The sequence below is a fragment of the Gymnodraco acuticeps genome, unplaced genomic scaffold (assembly GCF_902827175.1).
Source record: "Gymnodraco acuticeps unplaced genomic scaffold, fGymAcu1.1, whole genome shotgun sequence".
Lineage (NCBI taxonomy): Eukaryota > Metazoa > Chordata > Actinopteri > Perciformes > Bathydraconidae > Gymnodraco > Gymnodraco acuticeps.
The window spans coordinates 467,771-491,794 of NW_022990010.1; the positions used below are offsets into that span (position 1 = coordinate 467,771).

General features: G+C 41.3%; 1 protein-coding gene across 1 annotated transcript in view; it reads left to right on the top strand.

Moving 5' to 3' along the window:
- The first annotated feature begins 680 nt into the window (after positions 1–680).
- The window catches only part of LOC117544264 (sialate O-acetylesterase-like), a 28,236-nt gene continuing 4,892 nt past the window's right edge, over positions 681–24,024 (top strand). The window contains exon 1 of the mRNA XM_034213173.1: positions 681–768. Within this exon, the coding sequence (XP_034069064.1) occupies positions 734–768 (35 nt within the window). The 5' untranslated portion in view covers positions 681–733. The remainder of the gene's footprint in view (positions 769–24,024) is intronic.

Genomic DNA, 24,024 nt, shown 5'->3' on the forward strand with positions numbered 1-24,024 from the left:
TATGCTGATTTTCCTATTCTTATTCTCTGAAAACTTCGAGCAGCGGCTCCTGTACATTAACTTATCACTGGGACAGTTCATCTTCGTAAATAGACGGAGGGTTTCAGCCATATTTCAAAAAATGTACGACAACCTCAGTCTTACAGTAGCGTGGCCTAGCAACAGCTAAAGCCTGGTAGGCTACTGCATGCTATTTAGCTTAAGCTAGTTGGTAGCAAAATGCCTCCGTTCTCTACAGATGACATCCACAAACTTATACAGAAGATGGCTGTGTTGGAAATGAAAATGCAACGGTTGGAAGTTAACGTGGAAGTGAATGGACTATGTCGTGGGAATGACACCACTTTACCAGTTTTGCAAAATAATGGAAAAGGGTATGCTAACTCACAGCTAGTTAGCAGCTACAAGGATTCCAAGGAACAGGAGGGCTGTGTACCGGGTAATAAATCTACAAGTGGTAGTCCTCCCTGGAACTCTCTGGGTGCAAAGCCTAAGAGTAAATCATTTCCATGGGATTTGGGAGGACGAACAACAGGCAGAGCCCAGCGCTCTGAAATCTGTGATGCGACCGGCTGGCCTGCATTGTTATCACCCAGGAAGAGCGCCTCTTCAACCCCTAAACAGCCGTGGACAGCTGTTAAAGGGAGAATTACAAACAATCCTCCTAAACCACCAAGTGTGCCAATCCAGAACAGATACGCTCCGCTGACCGAGAGCCGGAAATCTCTTTCTGATGACCTGGATAACCCGTCCTCTTCACACAGCAGGGTAAGGACCAATAGCTACTCCAAAAGTAAAAGGCTAGAGGGAAAGCTAACGACTGGGCCTGAAACTCTGATTGTGGGTGACTCTGCTGTAAGAGATGTAAAAGGTCTGTGTAGTAAGAACAACACCAAAGTACTCTGTTTTCCCAAGGATGTGGTCTCTGACTTGGCTGAGAAGATCCTGCATATTGGGGCTGAACATCAGAATGTGGTACTACATATTGGAACAAATGATGTTGTGAAACAACAGTCAGAAGTGCTGAAAAAAGACTTTAAATGTCTGTTGGAAACTGTCAGCTCTCTAAATGCAGAGGTGTTCATCAGTGGCCCTCTACCGCCAGTCAGAAGAGGAGTGGAGAGATTCAGCAGATTGTTTGCACTGAACACCTGGCTTTCAACTGTCTGTACTGACCATTCTGTCCATTTTATTGACAATTTTAACTTTTTCTGGGATCGCAGACATCTTTTCAAGGCAAATGCAGTTTGCCTGAACAAGTCAGGAGTGAAATTGTTTATCTCTAACATATTCAACTGCCTGCGTCATCAATCTGTTCCCTCTGCCAAGGACAAGCGGCAAGAGGAATCAAAACAGGAGAAAGACACAACACATCGCGCAGAAAACCCTGAAGAAGTATCACTGCACCCGCCTGAGGAATGTTCTGATTATGGGAGACCTATGACACAAATGGAGGAGTCTCCACTGCCCGTCACCCTCCCTGTCAACGCCTTTGAGGATACTCTTCATTCATCCCCCAGCTCTCTCTACTCTCCGCTCACCCTCACCCACCCCCCTGGAGTTCGATGACCGCATGAAGGCGACACGCAGGGTTGGCAGCATGTCCTTTACCCCCGCCCCTCAACGACGCCAACCAAAATCACCGAAGCAGAGATGCGCACCATCTCCCCCGGCTTCATCACCATGCCTACCACAATCATCCAAACCACAACAATACAAGGAAGATGGAAGCAGATTTCCAAACCCCCCTTCCTACAGTGTAGCCCTCACCCTGCCCTCCTATGATGAGAGGAGCAGGGTGGTGGGTCCTCTCTCCCCTTCAAAGCCTGATAGGGATGTGTGTGTACAAAACGCTGCAAACTGATATCTGCTGGGTCCAGACTCAAGGGCGTATGGCACTCTCAACTCTTTCCAGGACATGCCGGGACCCTGCCTGACTGTAGCTTTGCTGATATCTGTGTTGATAGGTAATAGATTAAGAGCGGTGAATCAGCTTAGATACAGGAAGCGCTCAAACGTTTGTGTGAGTGTATCTAATTTAGCAGTGATTCCATGTCAGCCACAGCTTGTTACAAAAAACCTGACTGATAGTGTGTTTAATGAACTTAAACTAGCTTTATTAAATGTCAGGTCTTTGGCAGGAAAACCATTTTTAATCAATGATTTTATCACTGAGCACAATCTCGATTTTATGTTTTTAACAGAAACTTGGATTGAACAAAATAACAGTGCAGCTGTTCTTATCGAATCAACCCCTCCCAACTTTAGTTTTATGAGTCAGGAAAGAATGCATAAGAAAGGGGGTGGAGTTGCTATTCTGTTCAATGATTCCATTCAATGCAGGAAGACATCTTATGGGAACGTTGCTTCTTTTGAATATGTGGCCCTTCAGCTGAAATGCTCCTCTCGAGCTCTGTTCCTAAATATCTATAGACCACCCAAATACTGTGCAAGCTTTTTTGATGATTTTAACGAACTGCTGTCTATAGTGTGTATTGACTTTGACCGTCTAGTCATTGTTGGTGATTTTAACATCCATGTTGACAACCCCCAGGACAGAGGGGCAAAATAACTGTTTTGTGTTCTTGATAGCTATGGACTGACACAGCATGTGACGGAGCCCACGCACAATAAGGGGCACACTCTGGACTTAATTATCTCAAAGGGTCTGAATATTTCTAAGGTTGTGGTGACTGATGTTGCACTCTCTGACCATTCCTGTGTTTTCTTTGAGAGCTCTATTTCTGTTCACAAAAATGTTCAAAAAGAGGTAACCACAAAGCGATATTTAACTGAAAATATTAGGGAAATGTTTACTCAGAATTTTTCTTCCACACTTGCCCCTGCTAACATCTCAGTAAATGAACTAGTAGATCATTTTAATTCAAAAATTAAAAATGTTATAGATGCCATTGCTCCAACTAAGGTAAAGGAAGTGTCTGGCAAGAAAATATCTCCATGGAGAAAGGCCATGACCGTGAGAGCAGAAAAAAGAGAATGTCGAAAAGCTGAACGCAGGTGGCGAAAAACAAATCTCCAGGTTCACTTTGAAATCTATAAAGAGAGACTTGGCCTTTATAATTTGGAATTGAAAAACGCACGACAGTCTTTCTTCTCTGACATCATTACCAAAAACAAAAATAACGCACGTGCCTTGTTTGCTACCGTCGACAGACTAACTAACCCCCCAGTGTCAGTAGCCTCTGAATTTCTATCCACCAGGGCGTGCAATGATTTTGCCTCCTTCTTCACTGACAAAATTCAGAAAATCAGACAAGCAGTCAGTGCCTCTGCATCAGGTACAGCAAATGTGTTGTCTCTGTGTCCACTTAACATCAATTCAAACACCATGACACAATTCCATCAGATTAATGATAAAAACCTAGAGGACATTTATTATTCAACTTCTGAAATCCTCCTCCTGCTGCCTTGATATTATTCCAACAGGATTTTTCAAAGACGTTTTGCCTTGCATGGCCTCAGATCTACTTCATATAGTAAACACATCTCTTCAATCAGGTATTTTTCCACAGGCCCTGAAAACTGCAGTCATTAAACTGCTCTTAAAAAAGAATAATCTAGATGCTTCAGTAATGAACAATTACAGGCCCATATCAAACCTCCCATTTCTAGGTAAAATCATTGAAAAAGTTGTTTTTCAACAGTTGAGTAATTTCTTGCATTTAAATAACTGTTTTGATGTGTTCCAGTCAGGCTTTCGTCCAAACCACAGCACTGAGACTGCTCTTGTAAAGGTCTTTAATGACATCCAGTTAAACACAGACAGTGGCAGAACTTCAGTGTTAGTATTATTAGATCTCAGTGCTGCGTTTGACACTGTTGACCACAGCATATTACTAGACCGACTGGAGAACTGGGTGGGACTTTCGGAAACAGTTCTAAATTGGTTTGAATCCTACTTAAAGGACAGAAACAACTTTGTTTCTATAGGTAAATACACATCTGAGTTGACAAATATGACATGTGGGGTACCTCAAGGCTCCATCTTGGGGCCTCTTCTTTTTAACGTCTACATGCTACCACTGGCTCAGATAATGAAGAACAACCAAATAAGTTACCATAGCTATGCAGATGACACATAAATTTACGTAACAATTTCACCAGGAGACTATGCTCCAATTCAAACACTGAGTAAGTGCATTAAACAAATCAATGACTGGATGTGTCAGAACTTTCTCCAATTAAACAAAGATAAAACTGAGGTAATGGTTTTTGGAGCCAAGTCAGAACGTATAAAAGTTAGCGCTGAGCTTCAGTCTGCAATGTTCAAAACAACAGATAAAGCCAGAAATCTAGGTGTAGTCATGGACTCTGACCTGAGTTTCAACAGTCACATTAAAACAGTTACTAAATCAGCCTACTATCACCTAAAGAATATATCTAGGATTAAAAGACTAATGTCACAGCAGGATTTGGAAAAACTTGTCCATGCTTTTATCTTTAGTAGACTGGACTACTGCAATGGTGTCTTCACAGGTCTCACTAAAAAGCTATTAGAAAGCTGCAGCTGATTCAGAACGCTGCTGCTCGAGTCCTCACTAACACTAAGAAAGTGGATCACATCACTCCTGTTCTGAAGTCTTTACACTGGCTTCCTGTGTGTCAAAGAATAGATTTCAAAATACTGCTGCTGGTTTATAAAGCACTGAATGGTTTAGGCCCAAAATACATTTCTGACCTCCTGCTAAATTATGAACCATCCAGATCTCTCAGGTCTTCAGGGACTGGTCAGCTTTCTGTCCCCAGAGTCAGAACTAAACATGGTAAAGCAACGTTCAATTATTATGCTCCAAATATCTGGAACAAACTCCCAGAAACCTGCAGGTCCGCTGCAACTCTTACTACTTTTAAATCCAGGCTGAAGACTTTTCTTTTTGTCGCTGCTTTTAATTGAACTATTCATATCTTAGACTGCACTGTAACTTTTATGTATTTTTTCTTTTAATGTTTATTTTATTAGCTTTTCTTTTTAATGATGCCATTTTCTTAATGTCTTTAATTTTTTGTAAAGCACTTTGAATTGCCTTGTATTGAAAAGTGCTATATAAATAAACTTGCCTTGCCTTGCTTTAAAGAGAGACTGTCACCAAAGACAGCCTTACAGCCAACCAGAACAAGGCTAAAGCTATACTGACACATACATGCCATCCCTGGGGAAATTTCACACTGAATGTGTGGTCAGGGGGGAAACACATAGTGTTTGAGATGGTGAACACCAAACAAAAGCCCCTGCTAGTATAGTATAGGTGGTGCTGCATGCACTGATCTGGGCCTTGTGAAATTCACTATTCCAAGAGAACTACTGCCAGCAGAGGTGAACAATATTGATGCAAGCCAGTCGATGCCACTCACAAAAGAAATGCTACTGAAACACTTTCATGATGTTTTCCATGACCCGATTGAGTCAGTCCCAGGTAATGTTCATTTCGATCTGAACCCTGAAGTGACACCAGTCCAGTGCTCACCACAAAATGTCCCTGTAGCGCTAAAAGCCCAGGTTAAGTAAGAGCTGGACAAACATGTGAAAGCAGGCAACCTTACGCCAGTGACAGAGCCAACAGCGTGGATAAGCAATATGGTGACAGTAGCTAAACCGGACAAGATAATAATCTGCATTGACCCAAAGCCTCTCAACCAGGCACTGCTCAGGTCCCATTACCACATGCCAATGCTAGAAGACGTCTTGTACAAACTGCCAAAGGCTTGTGTCTTCACACTGGTTGACGCTCGTGATGCCTTTCTCCAGTGCAAGCTTGATGAGGAAAGCAGCCGCTTGAAGACATTCTGGACCCCAGGGGGGGAAAACAAGATGTCATGAGGGCGTCTGTGACAATGAGCAAGACACGTTACACAAAATTGTTTAGCCATGTCTAATATTGAAGTGTATTTAAGTGGCTTTGTACAATGCGTCGGCTAAATAACATCTGATGTAATTTAAAAATAGGCATACTGGGTTTTATTCTTAATATTATAATGGTGATGTGTCGTATGAACAAGATAACTATAATCATTTATATTAGAACAAAAGTTGAGTATACTCACTTCTGCCCAAAGTTGACGCATGCGCAACCAACACGTTCTCACTCCCAACCCGTCACATATTGATGGACGGTCAGGGCCCCTCCCCATCACTCTATTACGTACAGGGTACCCCTTGGAAATCAGTTTTAACAGGCAGGGCGTCCCATTGACTTGCATAGAGCTCCCTGAACGTTGGTAATAGAGGAGTTGGGATCGCGGCAAAATGCTCTCCGCAGATCCATTTTCACAGCATTCATCAACCTTTTTCTTACTCAATATCAAGCCACACTTATTGTTTTTACTTCTTTATTTTAATTGAATAATGTAGGACTTTTGTTGCCGTCAGTTATGGGGAGAGTAGGGGCTCAGAATACTGAAATCTGTATTGTTTCATCATTTTTTCCTTCTAATTTTGTATTATTTTCTAAACCACACACTGTTATTTACTCAACAATAACACATAATTATCCTTGTGTTTATTTATTTGTTTGATTAATAAACACAAGTTGGAGTCCGTCAGGACCGAGGGTCGGAGCAGCTCATAGTAGTTGCTTTAGAGAATTTTACACCCGGAAGTAATTATTCTCTCCGCTTCGCTTGACAAACCCTGTGATAGTCCTCAAGCTCTGTGATTGGATGTTTGAGTGTGCGCCGAGGGTTACGCCGAGCGTCGAACAACACTTTGAAATGGGATGGAACCACGGCAGACTGTCCAAAACTGGATTTGAACGGGTCCACCCCTTCCCCCCCTCCCCCACCCCGTCCCCAGAACTACACATGCCAACACATCCTCACTCCCAGGTCGGCCTATGTTGACGTTATGTCAAGTCCTGTGTCGGCTTTTTCCAACGCAAGGGGGGGGGGCCTTAGCGTCCATTTTCAACGCAAGAGGGGGGCCCTTAGCGTCCATTTTCAGCCTTCCGGGATGTCCATATGCTTCTATGGACGCTCATGGAAGCACGGCATTCGTTTGTGTCGGCTGCCCTTAAAGGCAATGTGAGCGTCCATTCTCATTGGATAACGGAGAATTGTACACCCGGAAGTAAGTATTCCCCTTACTGTCGATTGATTTTACAGTGTTATCTGCACTACTTATCGACTAAAAAACACCAGATTATCCTGGTTAATTACACAACATTGATTGGTTTAAATTGTGTGCAATGCTTTTGTATTTTTCCCCTTCGATTCGGAGAAACAAATATTTTTTCGGAGTAAAGGATGGCAGAAGACACTACACTACCCAGAATCCCCAGCTATCGTTTGGACTACACCATGTGCTCTGTTTGACGTCACGTGATCTTCAAATTTCTCCCTGCAGAAAAAACAAACATGGCGGAACTTCGTTTTATTCTCGGTGGAAAATGCCTATTTTAAAGTTAGTTTGGCCATTACAATGCGTTTTGATGTCATTTGATGCGAGAAATATGAGTTGTTATTTCAGATTATGTGTGCAGTGGATGTACATGATCTTTAGTTTGCTAGTTATTACGAAGATTACTTCAGGAAATTGCGTCCATAACGTTTTCATTGTTACCAAGGTGGTTGCTAGGGACGCTGCTATCGATATTATTTCTGTTATGTTGTGTAACTGTTTAATGGTGTTATCTTTATTGCTACCCCCTTCCCCGTCAATGTATAGTGTTGGTCCACAGCGCAAACATATTAGTTTAACAAAATCCGCATCTAAAGATACGTTATTTTCCCCTGTGCAATTCCAGTCTCACATCTCACAGCACATCGTCATTAACAAATACCGGAAACAGACCGAAAACATTTAAAAAAATAAAATAATACTTTATTCCGAGTGTGCTTGCTTTTCTCTTTGAAAGTCATCACATACCGGCATTGTAATACACGATTCGGCTGCATTAAATATTACATATCTGCCGTAGTTCTGTATTTATAGAGCCCTGATGAGAAGACTTCTAGACAAACATGAGGAACTGAAAACGTGACGTTGATCATAAATATATCAGCCATTAAACAACATCTTACATTTCTTTTCACACAATACGTCTCCTTGCAGTATCAACACTAATTCGGCTGACTTTTATATTTGATCCAATTGGTAGATAGGCTGTATTTACACCATAAAGGTGCACAGCTGATATAAAGGGACACCTAGTGGTTAAAGCATGTTATTGAATTTCATTATTTTTATTATTAGATATTAATAGGATCCCTATAAAGTATATTCATTACTCGTTATTCTCTACTAATAGTTAATTAAAGACTGTATATAATGACTATTTTGCACATCCCTTTCAAGATTTCAAGATTTTCTAAGGTTTATTGACATATCATATAGGCCTACACAACTATGGTGTAGTTCTGCATTGAATGAAAAACTTGGGTCGCAGGTTCCTCAATAGTGCATTACAAGACATCTATCAATATTTGTGCATACCTCCAGCAATGTTAACTATGTTGAAGCACTTATTTTAACTGATATTATACATAATGTATTATACTCTTATAAGATGTATGTAGATATTTCATCTCCGACCTTGTCAGGTAGGCCTATTGAACAATCAATAAATAAAGAACACAGAATTGTTGAATATAAAACACAGAATTTGTGTGATTGTACTAAATGATTTACAAATAAACACCACTGCATATTTAACTGTTACACATGCTGATGTAACGCAAATGTTCCAACTTGGGATCAATAAAGTATATCTTATCTTAAGCTGATCGATGGCTACTGCCATATTTGCAAAATGTGCCTCTGAACCTTGACAAGTGCATGTTTCAGGCTTATCAATTAATGTAATGTAATGTTATCAATTAACAACAGGGGTCACACACATAAGACCAGCTGTTAAATAAAGCTCTTCTGACCTTAGCTGGCATGTGTGTAGGCCTATATATATTAATGCTGCCCATTATGGGCACAAGCAATTTTCACCCATTTATTAATTATATGTTTTAAATGTGAGTGTTTCCTATCCCCTAAACCTCCAGGGATGTACACAGTTTAATACTGGCAACTTCTTATTATGGGAAATACGAAAACGTCTTTTAAAACTACAACTCTCAGTAGAGACGTGCCATAGATAGAGAACATGTTGCGAAACAGAATAGCCAGCATGTGTAGTTCTGGGGACGGGGTGGGGGAGGGGGGACGCGGTGGACCCGTTCAAATCCAGTTTTGGACAGTCTGCCGTGCATGGTTCCATCCCATTTCAAGTGCTGTTCGAGAATCGGCGTAACCCTCGGAGCACACTCTCCAATCACAGAGCTTGAGGACTATCACGGGGTTTGTCAAACAGAGCACATGGTGTAGTCCAAACGATAGCTGGGGATTCTGGTTAGTGTAGTGTCTTCTGCCATCCTTTACTCCGAAAAAACATTTGTTTCTCCGAATGGAAGGGGAAAAATACAAAAGCATTGCACACAATTTAAACCAATCAATGTTGTGTAATTAACAAGGATAATCTGGTGTTTTTTAGTCGATGAGTAGTGCAGATATCACTGTAAAATCAATCGACAGTAAGGGGAATACTTACTTCCGGGTGTACAATTCTCCGTTATCCAATGAGAATGGACGCTCACATTGCCTTTAAGGGCAGCCGACACAAACGAATGCCGTGCTTCCATGAGCGTCCATAGAAGCATATGGACATCCCGGAAAGCTGAAAATGGACGCTAAGGCCCCCCCCCTTGCGTTGAAAATGGACGCTAAGGCCCCCCCCTTGCGTTGGAAAAAGCCGACACAGGACTTGACATAACGTCAACATAAGCCGACCTGGGAGTGAGGATGTGTTGCACATGCTGGCTATTGTGTGTTTTGCAACATGCTCCAGGGGTAGACATCCGGGCCGGTGGAATTGTATTATCACTGGCCCCACCATTGTAACCACTGGCCCGGAGCATTCGTCCAAAAAAATCGACTAATAATGAAGAAAATTAACACATTTGTTGCAATAGTAATTTATGCACTAACTACATTACTACTTGTACTACAACATTTGAATCATCAGTTCTTCCTCATTTTCCTCAATTGTTCATATTTGGTTTATTAAAATAATGATATTGTGGTCATTGTTAAAAAATGTCTGCTATTATGAGTATTATTGTATAATGCGCTTTCTGCCTTCCTGTCATTAGGAGTTAGAAATGTAGGCTAATGGCTATGTAATAGATTAGATTAGAACCTTCATTATCCTAAACTGCTGGGACATTTCCATACAGCCAATACCTTTATATGTTCTACTCTTCACTTACTTGTCAGCCTGGGTCGGCATTGATGTACAGAGCCGACAGAAGACCTTGTTTATATTGGCATTATATTGAGAAGTGCAGTGACGCCTCCTAAAACCAGGAAGTAAGCTGCTGGTTCCCTCGACAAAAAGCAATGGGATTTCTCCACAGGGTTTTGGAAAATAGCTGGAAATAAGGTCTGTGGAAAACAAACCTGTTTGATAAATGCACGTTTTGTTCAGCCGGATAATCTCCACATGTCTACCCTACTTTTATAATTTTCGAATCATAAATCTAATCGATAGATTATAAAAGGGTTTTAGGATGCGTCACTGCACCACTAGAAGCCAACTTCATCGATCAAGCTGGCTGAAACTTTCTCTCCCTCTTCTTCTCATGCTCCCTGTCACTCTCCTTTAACTCCTCCGGTGACTTTCTTTGATTAGAAGAGTTTTTTGCACGGCGCTTGGCCGATTACCGCTGGTATTAAAAACATTTTGGCGAATGGTTAGGTGGCGCGATAGTCTGTAGTGAAGAAGGAGCGCGCTCCGCAGCAAACAGCTGTTTATTTTGTTTAAACAATATTTTAGTGGCCCGAGCGGGCAAGTGGAAGGCAAGGCAAGGCAAGGCAAGTTTATTTATATAGCACTTTTCAACACAAGGCAATTCAAAGTGCTTGGAAAGTACGTTATGCTGGCCCGGGGTGTCTAAATAGTGCTTCCGGGCCAGACCTGTGCTCTATGGCACATCTGTGCTGGGAATTGTAGTTTAAAAGACGTTTTCGTATTTCCCATAATAAGAAGATGTATTAAACTGTGTACATCCCTGGAGGTTTAGGGGATAGGAAACACTCAAATTTAAAACATAATTAATAAATGGTTGAAAATTGCTTGTGCCCATAATGGGCAGCATTAATATATATACCCACATGACAGCTAAGGTCAGAAGAGATTTATTTAACAGCTGGTCTTATGTCTGTGACCCATCCTGTTGTTAATTGATAAGCCTGAAACATGCACTTGTCAAGGTTCAGAGGCAAATATGGCATAGCCGCCATCGATCATCTTACATTACATTGCATTTAGCTGACGCTTTTATCCAAAGCGACTTACAATAAGTGCGTTCGACCAACAAGATACAAACTTGAATAAAACAGAATCATATAAGTACATCAGGTTTCATAGAGCTAAAACATTTCAAGTGCTACTCAACTGGCTTTAGATAAGCCAGTCCTTTATTAGTATATAAGTGCTTTGTTAGTAATTATATCGCTCGAAGTGGAGTCGAAAGAGATAAGATATACTTTATTGATCCTAAATTGGAAACATTTGCGTTACATCAGCATGTGTAACAGTTGTAAATATGCAATGGTGTTTATAAATCATTTAGTATAATCACACAAATTCTGTGTTCTTTATTTATTGATTGTTCAATACCTGACAAGGTCGGAGATGAAAAACCTGGGTCGCAGGATTCTCAACAGTGCATTACAAGACATCTATCAATATGTGTCTATACCTCCACCATTAAACTGTCATGTTCTGCACATTTCTTATACTATCTACATACATCTTATAAGAGTATAATACATATGTATAATATCAGTTAAAATAAGTGCTTAAACATACAGTAGTTAACATGGAACAGGAAAGCAATGTATTAGTACTTTGTCAGGCTTAATATGTATACCCCCAAAGCTTTTTTCTTATTCAAAATAAGACCTTAACCTAAAGTATTCTTTAATGTTTAAATAAAGCCTTATTAGTTTGTTTGTCTGTGTCTCCTATTAATATCTAATAATAAAAATAATACATTTCAATAACGTGCTTTAACCACCAGGTGTCCCTTTCTATCAGCTGTGCACCGTTATGGTGTACAATACATACCAATATACCGATTGGATCAAATATAAAAGTCAGCCAAATTAGTATTGATACTGCAAGGAGACGTATTGTGTAATTCCCTCGAAGCACAGGCAGACACAAGTGGCTTTCTCATTACGGGTTTATTCCTCCGAATCCACCGTGAAAACTACACAAACAAACAGTATAAATGACAAACATAGTTTCGTGTTAGACACACAATAACATGCACAGCATGTGAGATAACTAGCAAGGTAATAACATAAAAGTAATACAAACACAACAACATACCTCGTTGGGCTGCATGCTCTGTGGGAAGTATTCTTCAGTTCTCTTCACAACTTATGTATAAGAATACAAAACTAACGGAGCTGTAAGTATCCGTGCATCTTACACTGAGGGTGCTTCTCATGTTCTCGCTCTTTAACTCACGCGAGAACAGCATAACGAGACGTGAGCTTGGACTTCAAAATAAAAGACTAAATATTGCACGCATGAAACATTACAACAATAATAATTAGTACACATAGAAAATACACATTACAGTTAAATTATGAACATGTAAAGGCTGCACTCAGTGCTGGAATTGGGCCGGTACTCACCGGTACGCAGTACCGGCACTTCTGGTTCTGACCCATGGAGTACCGGCACTTCTTGCTCAGTACCGGCATGCTGGCGGTACTCCGGTACTCATGCACCGTGCCAGTACTCAACACTCTCCCGCCGTTCTTATTATACATCCATATATATATATACAGCCGCCCGGTACTCAGTAGATGCGTCATGAGGTGCCGAACGGACATTCTCATCGCTCTAACCGCTGGAGTTTCACAGCGGCTGTCAGCTGTTTACTCCTGTCATTCAAACAGAACGTGCTGGAGAGGGGGCGGGGCTTATCTTCTCCATGTAAATACTGTGGTGGAAACGACTATGTCAAAATTAACCTATTTGACCGTGATTTAATAGTAATACACGTTTCAAAATAATAATAATAATAATAATGCCGAAGTAACAACATACTGAAAACTGTTAGTAAAACCATGTTTTAATGCTTTACAATTTACATACCTAGATGCACGTGTGTTGTGTTTATGCAGTGCAACTCCCACCCAGTGGGTGGCTATGTAGAGTGATAGAACAGAGCAGGCACGCCCCCGAGAGAAGGAAAGCAAGTCACGTCACAAATTAGCATTTCTAAAATGTTAGCGTGGATTAATAAAAGTGCAAAAAGACAGCGGTTGTCGCCGGAAGAAACTTCAAATACAGAGAATGCTGTGCCTGTGTTGGAAATTGTGTCTGATGGGGAGCTTTCTTTGGTTGATCCTCCTGCTCCAAGTTCTAGTGCATTAGCATTAGCACTAGCTCCGCCGCCTCCTCCAGAGCCTCTAACGTTAGCTGCTGCTGGCTCAACTGCCACCACCAACACCGGGCAAAGCGATGCACCTGACTGCTGGACAACGGACCAGGTGCAATATTTGTGCAAGACCAATGCATGGCTCCTTCTTAAAGATAAGAAGCTAGGATGTCGGATATGCAGAGATGTCAAATCTTTGGGAATACACACTGGACAAGGACTGAAACTGTCAAAGGTGCCAGTAAAATCAGCAACTTTTTCAAGTCAATTTTATATATACAGCCCACAAACAAGAATTTGGCTACTATAATGCTGGTGGGTTTGTCTCTTTACTACTGTATATTTTAGAAAGGTTCACTGTACTTAACATTTTTTATGATAGGCAGCGGATATGGCTAAAGCTCAGTAAGGTCAATATTAACTGAAAATATAGCAATCAAAGTCTAGATCTTCTGCTGAAGACACATGAAGCAGAGACCTTTCAGGTGAGAGCCCCTCTGGTGGTGTTCAACATTAATGACAATGAAACAAAGCTCTGGTCAGAAGCATTTTTTATAAAAAGCTTTAACAAAATTAAGTATTTCTGTACATTTTGAATGCAATCTAACTTTCCAACTCAGAAAACGAAAAACGAAAAAGTGCCAAAAGTGTTCTCACATGGCTGAGCTGCTTTGCAATATACTTCACCACTGAAGAATACAAATATGTATAAAGTAAACTATGATGCAATCTAACTTTCCAACTCAGAAAAATTATAAAGAGCATGAACAAAGAACATGTAAAACAAATGCAAAATTTGCACAATCTAAAATGAGAAACTGTAACTGCAAGTAACAAAGTCTGAGCCATGGTAAAGAGTTACATTGAACACCAAGCTGATCAGATAACTCCCTGGTTGGTCTGAAGTCCTTCTATCTCCAGGATCTGTACAAATCGGCACATTATGCCAAAAGTCTTCTCACTGGGTGAGCTGCTTTGCAATATACTTCACATTGTTAGAAAAGGCTCCAGAAGGCCTTGGGGACATCAGTATCAGGGGCTGGAGCTGGACAGGCTCTTTCATCAGCACTTCTCCTTCCCTTTGCCAGCCAGGACCTCACATACTGTTCCGGATTGAACTGTCCTAGTGATGGTCCATTACATTTAATGAAAACCAGGCTGGACAGTCGGCTGACAGAGAGAGCATTCCTTTTTGCAGTAAGGATATCGTTCATGCAGCTGAATGCCCGCTCACACTCACTAGTGGAGACAGCAATGGTTCGGACTGCTTTCAGTAGAGGCTCCATGGCAGCAGGTGTACGGGATGCCCTGGTTTCCTTGTATTCGCGAAAGCCCTGAACAGTCTCTCTTCTGTCCACTTTCAGCACTTCGCACAAACGTAGCACCTCTACGTCCCCATACTGTACGTCTAACTCCTCTTCAGGCCAACTTCCAGGATGGATCACTTTCATGTCCTGGATTAGCTGATTGTCCCGGGCCTCCCGGCCATGTAATGGGATTTCTCTTGTGCTGACATGAGAGGAGGTTGTGGAAGTCATTCTGTGTCTCAGATTCTCTACCATACTGCGGAAAAACTGACCTGCATGAATCTGTACAAGCCTGCCATTCTCACGCAGGGCAACACCCTTGAAGGACTTCTCAGCTAGAGCTGTATGAACTGTAGTCATGTGTGGGCCAGGCATGGTGACCATGGATTCAAAAACTCGTATTTCTCGAGTTAAGAGCCTATCTGCTGTAGGCAGTGTCATCTCTCTTTTTTGGAGTTGCCGAGAGAGGTCGCTGAGCTCTGTGAGCGCATCGTACATCAGTCCCAGATTGCTGACAAACGTTGCAGATGTGAGCACATCATCCAGGCCCTTGTACTTTGCTCTGTCTCTGGAATCCCTGCTCGTGTCGTTTGCAGCATTTGTGAAGTGATCATGAAGCACTCGGTAGTTTTCCCAGACTGCTCTGACGCTCCTTTCACTTGAAGCCACCCAGCGGATGGACAAAACACGCCCTATCACCAGGAGACGCTGTCCGACTGCTTGCGCACACTGCGCTAACTGCCTCTGATTTTTGGGGGAGGCATGGAACAAGGAATAGAGTTTGTCAAAAAAGATCTGGAAATGATTGAGCCCTGAGACCTCCTTGACCACATCCCCAACTGCCAGCTCTAGACGATGATTGAAGCAGTGCCACACAAACAGGCTTGGGAATTTACTACACAACTGGGTAGCAACGCCTGTTCTCTTCCCTAGCATGACTGAAGCCCCATCACATGCAAAAGAAACGAAACACTGACCTAAAAAGTCCTCGTTAAAATCTCTTCCAAGACACTCCATTAACGCCTTTGTGATGTCATCAGCCGTTGTTCCATCCAACTCGATCAGCTCCCAAAAAAAACGTTTCGGGCTCAGCATCAGCTAATGCTGAGCGTAGACACACAACAAGCACCGTTTTACCACTAATAGTGGTAGATTCATCGACCAAAACACAGAGTTTTCTTTGGTTTTCTGTAATGTCTTTTGCCATTTTTTTCTTCAGCTCATGAGCTATGTGGTCGATGATTTCGCCACAGGTTTTATTGGAGTGCAAAACCCTGCCCACGTTCAGCCCATTCAGTTTCTGTACATTCAAATCAATTGGCATGTCTGTGAATGGCCGGCTATGTTTGCCAATTTTATATGCCGTTCGAAAAACTCTGATAGTGGTGTCTAATTCAGATTTATGCATAGACTGCACTTGATGTTGAATAGTTTCACGTGAAGCAGATGTAAGGATGTCAGCAGCTTTTACATGGGCTTGTGATTCTTTATGTTCTTTGATTTTGTTTCTCAGGCTAGCTTGTTGTTTGTCCTTGTCAACACCGAAATGAGACACTGCACACTCACCCCATTCAGTTGACAGTTTCAGTCCTTGTCCAGTGTGTATTCCCAAAGATTTGACATCTCTGCATATCCGACATCCTAGCTTCTTATCTTTAAGAAGGAGCCATGCATTGGTCTTGCAAAAATATTGCACCTGGTCCGTCGTCCAGCAGTCAGGTGCATCGCTTTGCCCGGTGTTGGTGGTGGCAGTTGAGCCAGCAGCAGCTAACGTTAGAGGCTCTGGAGGAGGCGGCGGAGCTAGTGCTAATGCTAATGCACTAGAACTTGGAGCAGGAGGATCAACCAAAGAAAGCTCCCCATCAGACACAATTTCCAACACAGGCACAGCATTCTCTGTATTTGAAGTTTCTTCCGGCGACAACCGCTGTCTTTTTGCACTTTTATTAATCCACGCTAACATTTTAGAAATGCTAATTTGTGACGTGACTTGCTTTCCTTCTCTCGGGGGCGTGCCTGCTCTGTTCTAGCACTCTACATAGCCACCCACTGGGTGGGAGTTGCACTGCATAAACACAACACACGTGCATCTAGGTATGTAAATTGTAAAGCATTAAAACATGGTTTTACTAACAGTTTTCAGTATGTTGTTACTTCGGCATTATTATTATTATTATTTTGAAACGTGTATTACTATTAAATCACGGTCAAATAGGTTAATTTTGACATAGTCGTTTCCACCACAGTATTTACATGGAGAAGATAAGCCCCGCCCCCTCTCCAGCACGTTCTGTTTGAATGACAGGAGTAAACAGCTGACAGCCGCTGTGAAACTCCAGCGGTTAGAGCGATGAGAATGTCCGTTCGGCACCTCATGACGCATCTACTGAGTACCGGGCGGCTGTATATATATATATGGATGTATAATAAGAACGGCGGGAGAGTGTTGAGTACTGGCACGGTGCATGAGTACCGGAGTACCGCCAGCATGCCGGTACTGAGCAAGAAGTGCCGGTACTCCATGGGTCAGAACCAGAAGTGCCGGTGTTGCAGTATAACGTGAGTCATGACAACTGGCGACATTCTATTATTTTCGTCATAGGAATCCGGGGCGTGTACATTGAGGACCATTGTTGACTTACCATGTCGATCGCCTCGTTTGTCGTTTACGTTCATCTTTTGCTATATCTGCCTTCCTAAGATCACTTTGATGCACATTCAGTACTCGTATGTGAGGTTGTGGGTGAGAGGTGGATATCGTGACGCTTACAGGGAGGTATCGAACATTACAAAGTAGGTGACTGTGTGGATGCCTGTTCAAAATATTGCAAACTTGAATAAATCATTTAAATTATATATTTGTGTCCGACTTTCATTTGTACATCGTTATTAATGTGATCTATAGTAGCTTTGATAGCTGTCCATACCTTCAGACAGCCTAAAAGTAAAACACAAGTCGTTTATTCACAGCCCGAACGCTCATCGACATGACTGGATCACTCATGACAAGTTGTGATCAGCTCCGAATAAATTGTGATATAGATGCTGTAGCTATTCTCCAGGGAGCACGTTTTTTTAATGAAATACCTGTATCCCTCTCATCACAACAAGACTCTACACTGTGCAGGAAAAACAATTACATACATGAAAATAACCTTGATGCATGGGAATGAAACACACAAACTATCTTCCGTGGCTATACTGATATGTCACAGAACGGTAAACTACAGAAAAGTAAGTCCAGCGGGGCACACGTTGAATACATATAATACAGTAGTTCTATTATGCCTTTAAGCCTATACGTTTAACCCATAAAAACCCGGACCCATTTCTACTTTTGGGGAAATTAAGGGGAACGTCATTTAGACTAAATAGACCTAAATAGACCTAGAACACATTTCTGACAAGTAACCCCCCCTAGTGTCAAATATCTGAAATGTGACATATGTGTCACATTGGGCTTTAATGGTAAAGTAACTCTTATTTATAACTTCATGAATGAGGATGATTTTTTGGTTTCCATTTGTTTGAACATACTTTAAATTGAATAATAAAGAATATGTTAACTAAATATAATTGAATCAGCTAAATTAACTGAGCAGATCATAATCATATTTGTAATTGTGCATATATGTCACTCCGGGTTTACTGTGAATGTTTAGGGTTAATGTCCCGATGTGACATCAGTGTCACAGCAATATTTATGGCATTTGTTTCATATCAATTTCATCAATAAATGTTTCTACAACAGGTTATATGTAATCAGAATCAGAAAAGAGCCGAAGACAGCTTAATGTTTAACAAATGACATGTCATGTAAGCATTTTTATTCTTAAATGGCTTGAATGTTAACTTTAGCAACAAAAAACCTTTCCAAATGTAGCTAGTTCTGTCACATGTGTTAGCCTGGCACATGGACATCTTGGACATGTTGTTATGGGAACACAAAAGCAAATGACAAGGACCATAACTCACCAGACTGTTCAGTGTGTGTCACTTAGGGACTTCATGAGATAAAAAAAGGCTAAAGCTGTATAAGGAACTTTCCAGAACATTTAAAGTTCATGTGACACCTGTGTCTAAGCAATTCTGTCTGCCTTCCATGTTGCACCATGAGGACTCACTGATATAAAATGTTTAACTGTCTAAGTTGCAACCATGCACTTTTTGGAGGGCTAAGCGCCAGCTTGACATATTTTTCGCTTCATTTATAGAAGGAAAGACAACAGTGATAGTTATGTTTCACAATAACATTTATTGGAAATTGTTAGAACAATCTCACTGGTCACCGGCTTGAGCTTCAATCTCAGGATCCATGTATTTGTGATCAAAAGTAGGCTAATATAAAAGTAGTGTAAGTCATTACATTTCAGAGACCGTAATATTGTAATGTAACGTAGCCTATTACTTAAAAAAGACAGTAATAAGTTGTTGAATTATGAAATGTAATATATGAATTCTGTTTATTTAATACTCTTATACTAATCACTTCCTGTATTCCCGTGATAAAAGGGACATGCGCAATAAAACGTGTCACTTCCGTTTGAAGCACAGCTGATGGTGTATGTGTGTATTTATTCCTCTGTCACGTTAACTATGTTCACGGTATTCCTGCCCTAAGATCATGGCATCGCTAACAGGTTATGGGCCCAGGAGGGACCATGGAAGCCGGTGGAACCGTTTGTGTTTCGACGGAGATGAGAAGAACTACGAGTTATGGGAGACAAAGTTTTTGGGTCATCTGCGACTGCTAGGATTGAAGGCTGCCATCCTAGAGGAGCCAGGTGAAGAGGATGAGGCTGATGATCAGAAAAACGAAGAAGCCTATGCGGAATTGATCCAGGTACTGGACGATAAAAGCCTTTCACTGATCATGAGAGAAGCAGTGGACAACGGAAGAAAAGCGTTACAAATATTGAGGGACCACTACGCTGGGAAAGGGAAACTACGGGTGATCAGCCTCTACACTGAACTAACGTCGCTGCAGAAAGCCGCTAATGAGAGCGTCACTGACTATATTATTCGTGCCGAAACGGCAATTACAGCACTGAGAAATGCTGAAGAGACTCTTAGCGACGGGCTGCTCATAGCCATGATTTTAAAGGGACTGCCAATCTGTTTTAGGCCGTTTGCCATCCACATTACACAAGGGGATGAGAAGCTAACTTTTGGTGAGTTCAAAACAAAGTTGAGGAGCTATGAAAGCACAGAAAAATACAATGCCAACTTGAGTGAGGAATCTGATAATATTATGAAAGCGAGTGGCTGGGTGAAGTGGAGAGATGGCCCCAATATCACCTGCTACAACTGCGGTCAGAAAGGACACCAGGCTCGTGAGTGTCGAAGTGCGAGCAGCAAAGACCAGAGACAGTGGTGCAGTTTTTGCAAACATTCCACACATCTAGATGCAAACTGCAGACGCAAAGAGAGAGACAATGCTAAACAAGCAACTGACGTTGAGGACCACTCATTTGTTTTTAAAGTACGTGACAGTCCAGTAACCGGAGTTACAAATAAAGGGCTGATGGTCGACACCGGAGCAACGTCACACATAATAACGAACATCGACAAGTTTAAAAGGTTCGATGAGACTTTTCAACCGAAAGACCACTTTGTTGAATTGGCTGACGGGACAAGAACAAGTGGTGTCGCTTTGAAGAAAGGGAGCAGAAGGTCAAAATAGAAGCTATCCCCAAAGAGAAAGGAGGAGACCTCAGTATTTACAGGACTATGAATGTAAAGTACAGTGTGACGACCAGAAGTATGTAAATATTGACTACTGCTACAGAGTAATGTGTAATGTACCAAACACCTTTAAAGAGGCCATGAATTCAGCAGAGTCAAAACTCTGGACTGATGCTATGCAGGAGGAAATGAATTCTCTTAAGGAAAATGACACATTCACATTGACCACACTACCAGAGGGCAAAAATGCAGTGGGGGGTAGATGGGTCTATACAATCAAAGAAAACACAGAAAAGACTGAGATATATAAAGCCAGATATGTTGCCAAGGGATATAGTCAAGTGGCAGGAATAGACTATAAGGAGACATTTTCCCCGACTGCAAACATGACATCAGTACGAAGTTTGATGCAATTGGCAGCTCAACATGACTTACACCTACATCAGATGGATGTTAAAACTGCATATTTACACGCTCCAATTGATTGTGAGCTCTATGTACAGCAACCTGAAGGTTTTGAGGTCAAGTCAGACACAGATGAAAAGCTAGTCTGCAAGCTGAATAAATCACTGTATGGGTTAAAACAATCTGGAAGAAACTGGAATAAAATGTTGCATGATCATCTCTGTGAGAACGGTTTTGCACAAAACCCAGCTGATCACTGTGTCTACAGTAAAGGAATAGAAAATGAGAGGATCATTCTGATTATTTGGGTGGATGACTTAGTTATCGCAGCTAATGATATTCACACAATTAATACTGTGAAAGAAATGTTGAGCACAACATTCAAAATGAAGGATCTTGGGAAACTTAAACATTTCCTAGGCATTGACTTTACTCAGGAAAAAGGAGAAATAAAGATGGGTCAAAAGAAATTCATTACAAAAATACTGGAAAAGTTTGGTATGAATGACTGTAAGCCAAGGTCCACCCCATGTGAACAGAAACACAACTTTGATGATGATGGTGAAGCTGTTGATGCAACACAATATCGTGAAGTGGTAGGCAGCTTAATATATTTAATGACATCTACACGGCCTGATCTAAGTTGGATAGTCAGTAAACTGTCACAGTATTTTTCAGAGCCAAAAGAACAACACTGGTTAACTGCTAAACATGTATTGAGGTACTTAAAGGGCACAATTAATCAGGAGCTATGTTTTAAACAACAAGATGAAAAACTGAAACTTGTTGCATACTGTGATGCGGATTGGGCAACAGACCAAAATGACAGACGGAGTATAACAGGGTACTGTTTTAGTCTAACTAGCAATGGGCCTGTTATTTCTTGGAGATCAAAGAAACAGCAAACAGTAGCTTTGTCGACATGTGAGGCAGAGTACATGGCACTGGCTGCCACAGCACAAGAGAGTGTGTATCTTGTGCAGCTAATAGAGAGCATGGATAGTGAGGGTCAATATACTCCTGTGAAAATCTTTGAAGATAACCAGGGTGCAATTGCTCTATCCAAGAACCCAGTATGTCGTCAACGATGTAAACATGTGGATGTCAAGTATCATTTTGTTCGAACTGTACTGAGTGATAACATGATAACCATTGACTATTGCCCTACAGCTGATATGGTTGCTGATATTTTCACTAAGCCTGCAACAAAGGTAAAAAGTGAGACATTTGTAAAGTATTTGTTTGGAATGTAAATAACCCCAGAAGTTTCAAACACTGTGTTATTGTGCAGGTGTATAAGGTGTTTACATTTGAATTCATGTTGAGAAATTGTGCAGTATAAGAGTAAGTGGGGGTGTTGAATTATGAAATGTAATATATGAATTCTGTTTATTTAATACTCTTATACTAATCACTTCCTGTATTCCCGTGATAAAAGGGACATGCGCAATAAAACGTGTCACTTCCGTTTGAAGCACAGCTGATGGTGTATGTGTGTATTTATTCCTCTGTCACGTTAACTATGTTCACGGTATTCCTGCCCTAAGATCATGGCATCGCTAACATAAGTAATGTACTGTATTACATTTTGGAAGTAATTTGCCCAACACTGCAGATGATCCAGTCATCTCGATGCTGCTTTCGGGCTGTGAATAAACAACTTGTGTTTTACTTTTAGGCTGTCTGAAGGTATGGACAGCTATCAAAGCTACTATACATCACATTAAGAACGATGTACAAATGTTTTATATGTATTCAACTTGTGCCCCGCTGGACTTACTTTTCTGTAGTTTACCGTTACTGTGACATATCAGTATAGCCACGGAAGATAGTTTGTGTGATTCATTCCCATGCATCAAGGTTATTTTCATGTATGTAATTGTTTTTCCTGCACAGTGTAGAGCAGAGGTGCCCAGTACGTCGACCGCGGGCGACCGGTCGACCGCGGGGGCAATGCTGGTAGATCGCGAGTCATTCATAAAAAAAAAAATCCTGTTCCGTTAAAATAGACAAAACAGGTTTTGAACCCTCCTCCCTTGGCCTCCCTGCCACTTAATTCAGGAGTTTACTTGATTGACAGAAAAAGCGACCTATCGCTTTCCAGTCTGTTAACCCAGAATGCAAAGCGATACAAAATCAGTCAAGTGCCAGGAAAACTCAAATTAAGTTAAAGAGACAAACAAGAGACAAACAACAAAATGAGTGCGGGACCGAGCAAGAAGCTAAAGACAAACCACTTCCACCCAGAATGGGAGGAAGAATATTTTTTTGTGATGTCACATTCAAAGGTTATTTGCCTTATTTGTAAAGCAAGCGTCGCTCTGCCAAAGAAAGGTAACGTGGAGAGGCATTATCGGAGTGTTCACAAGCATGGCCGTATCCACCATTGAGGTCACCGAGGTCCGGACCTCGGTAATATTTTTCGAGCTGTGTAACAAAACTTGTGAAATAATTACACTAAACGGGGTTCTTTGTAATACTTCCATTTACTGACGATAGGGGCGCTGCATAACTACGTAGCCTCGATTAAAGCAAACAGAAGAAGACGACATGTATCAACAAATCACCGCAGACCGGACTTGAACCGGAGCAGCGGAGGAGTGATGAGGTATCTAGAGATCTGAGTCCAGCGGGCTGCTTGTGTTTCTGTTCATCAGGACATCATATAAGCAGCAGATCCTGTGTGAACGCTCTACGTTAGTCAGTGGACGTCCGACAACATGCACACTAACTTATATTGCAGCTATAGGCTATACTTTGGTTTAAATAGCGTGAATAAACTAGCTAGAGAGCTACAGTTAATTACATTCATCCAATGTCAGAAGGATTACCTTTTAACAAACGATGTAATGCTTTTCTTTTATTTCAATTTGAGTAAAACATTGAAGATATAACATTGTTTTGTTTTGTTTTTACACTGACTCAGATATAATGAAAAGACTACGTCAGTCGAAGCTCAGCTTTGGTAAGGAAGAGACAGGACAGGCAGAGAGAAAGAGAGAGAGAGAAAGTGATGGAAGTCAGGGAGGAACTGCAGGTACAGTCACACAAAAGAATGTAGGCATAATAACCCCTTCATTTTAGCCTCTTCTGCATGTCCAGATCATTAATAGTAACAATCAACTGATTCTTATTATGTATTACACTTTCAAAATAATTGATG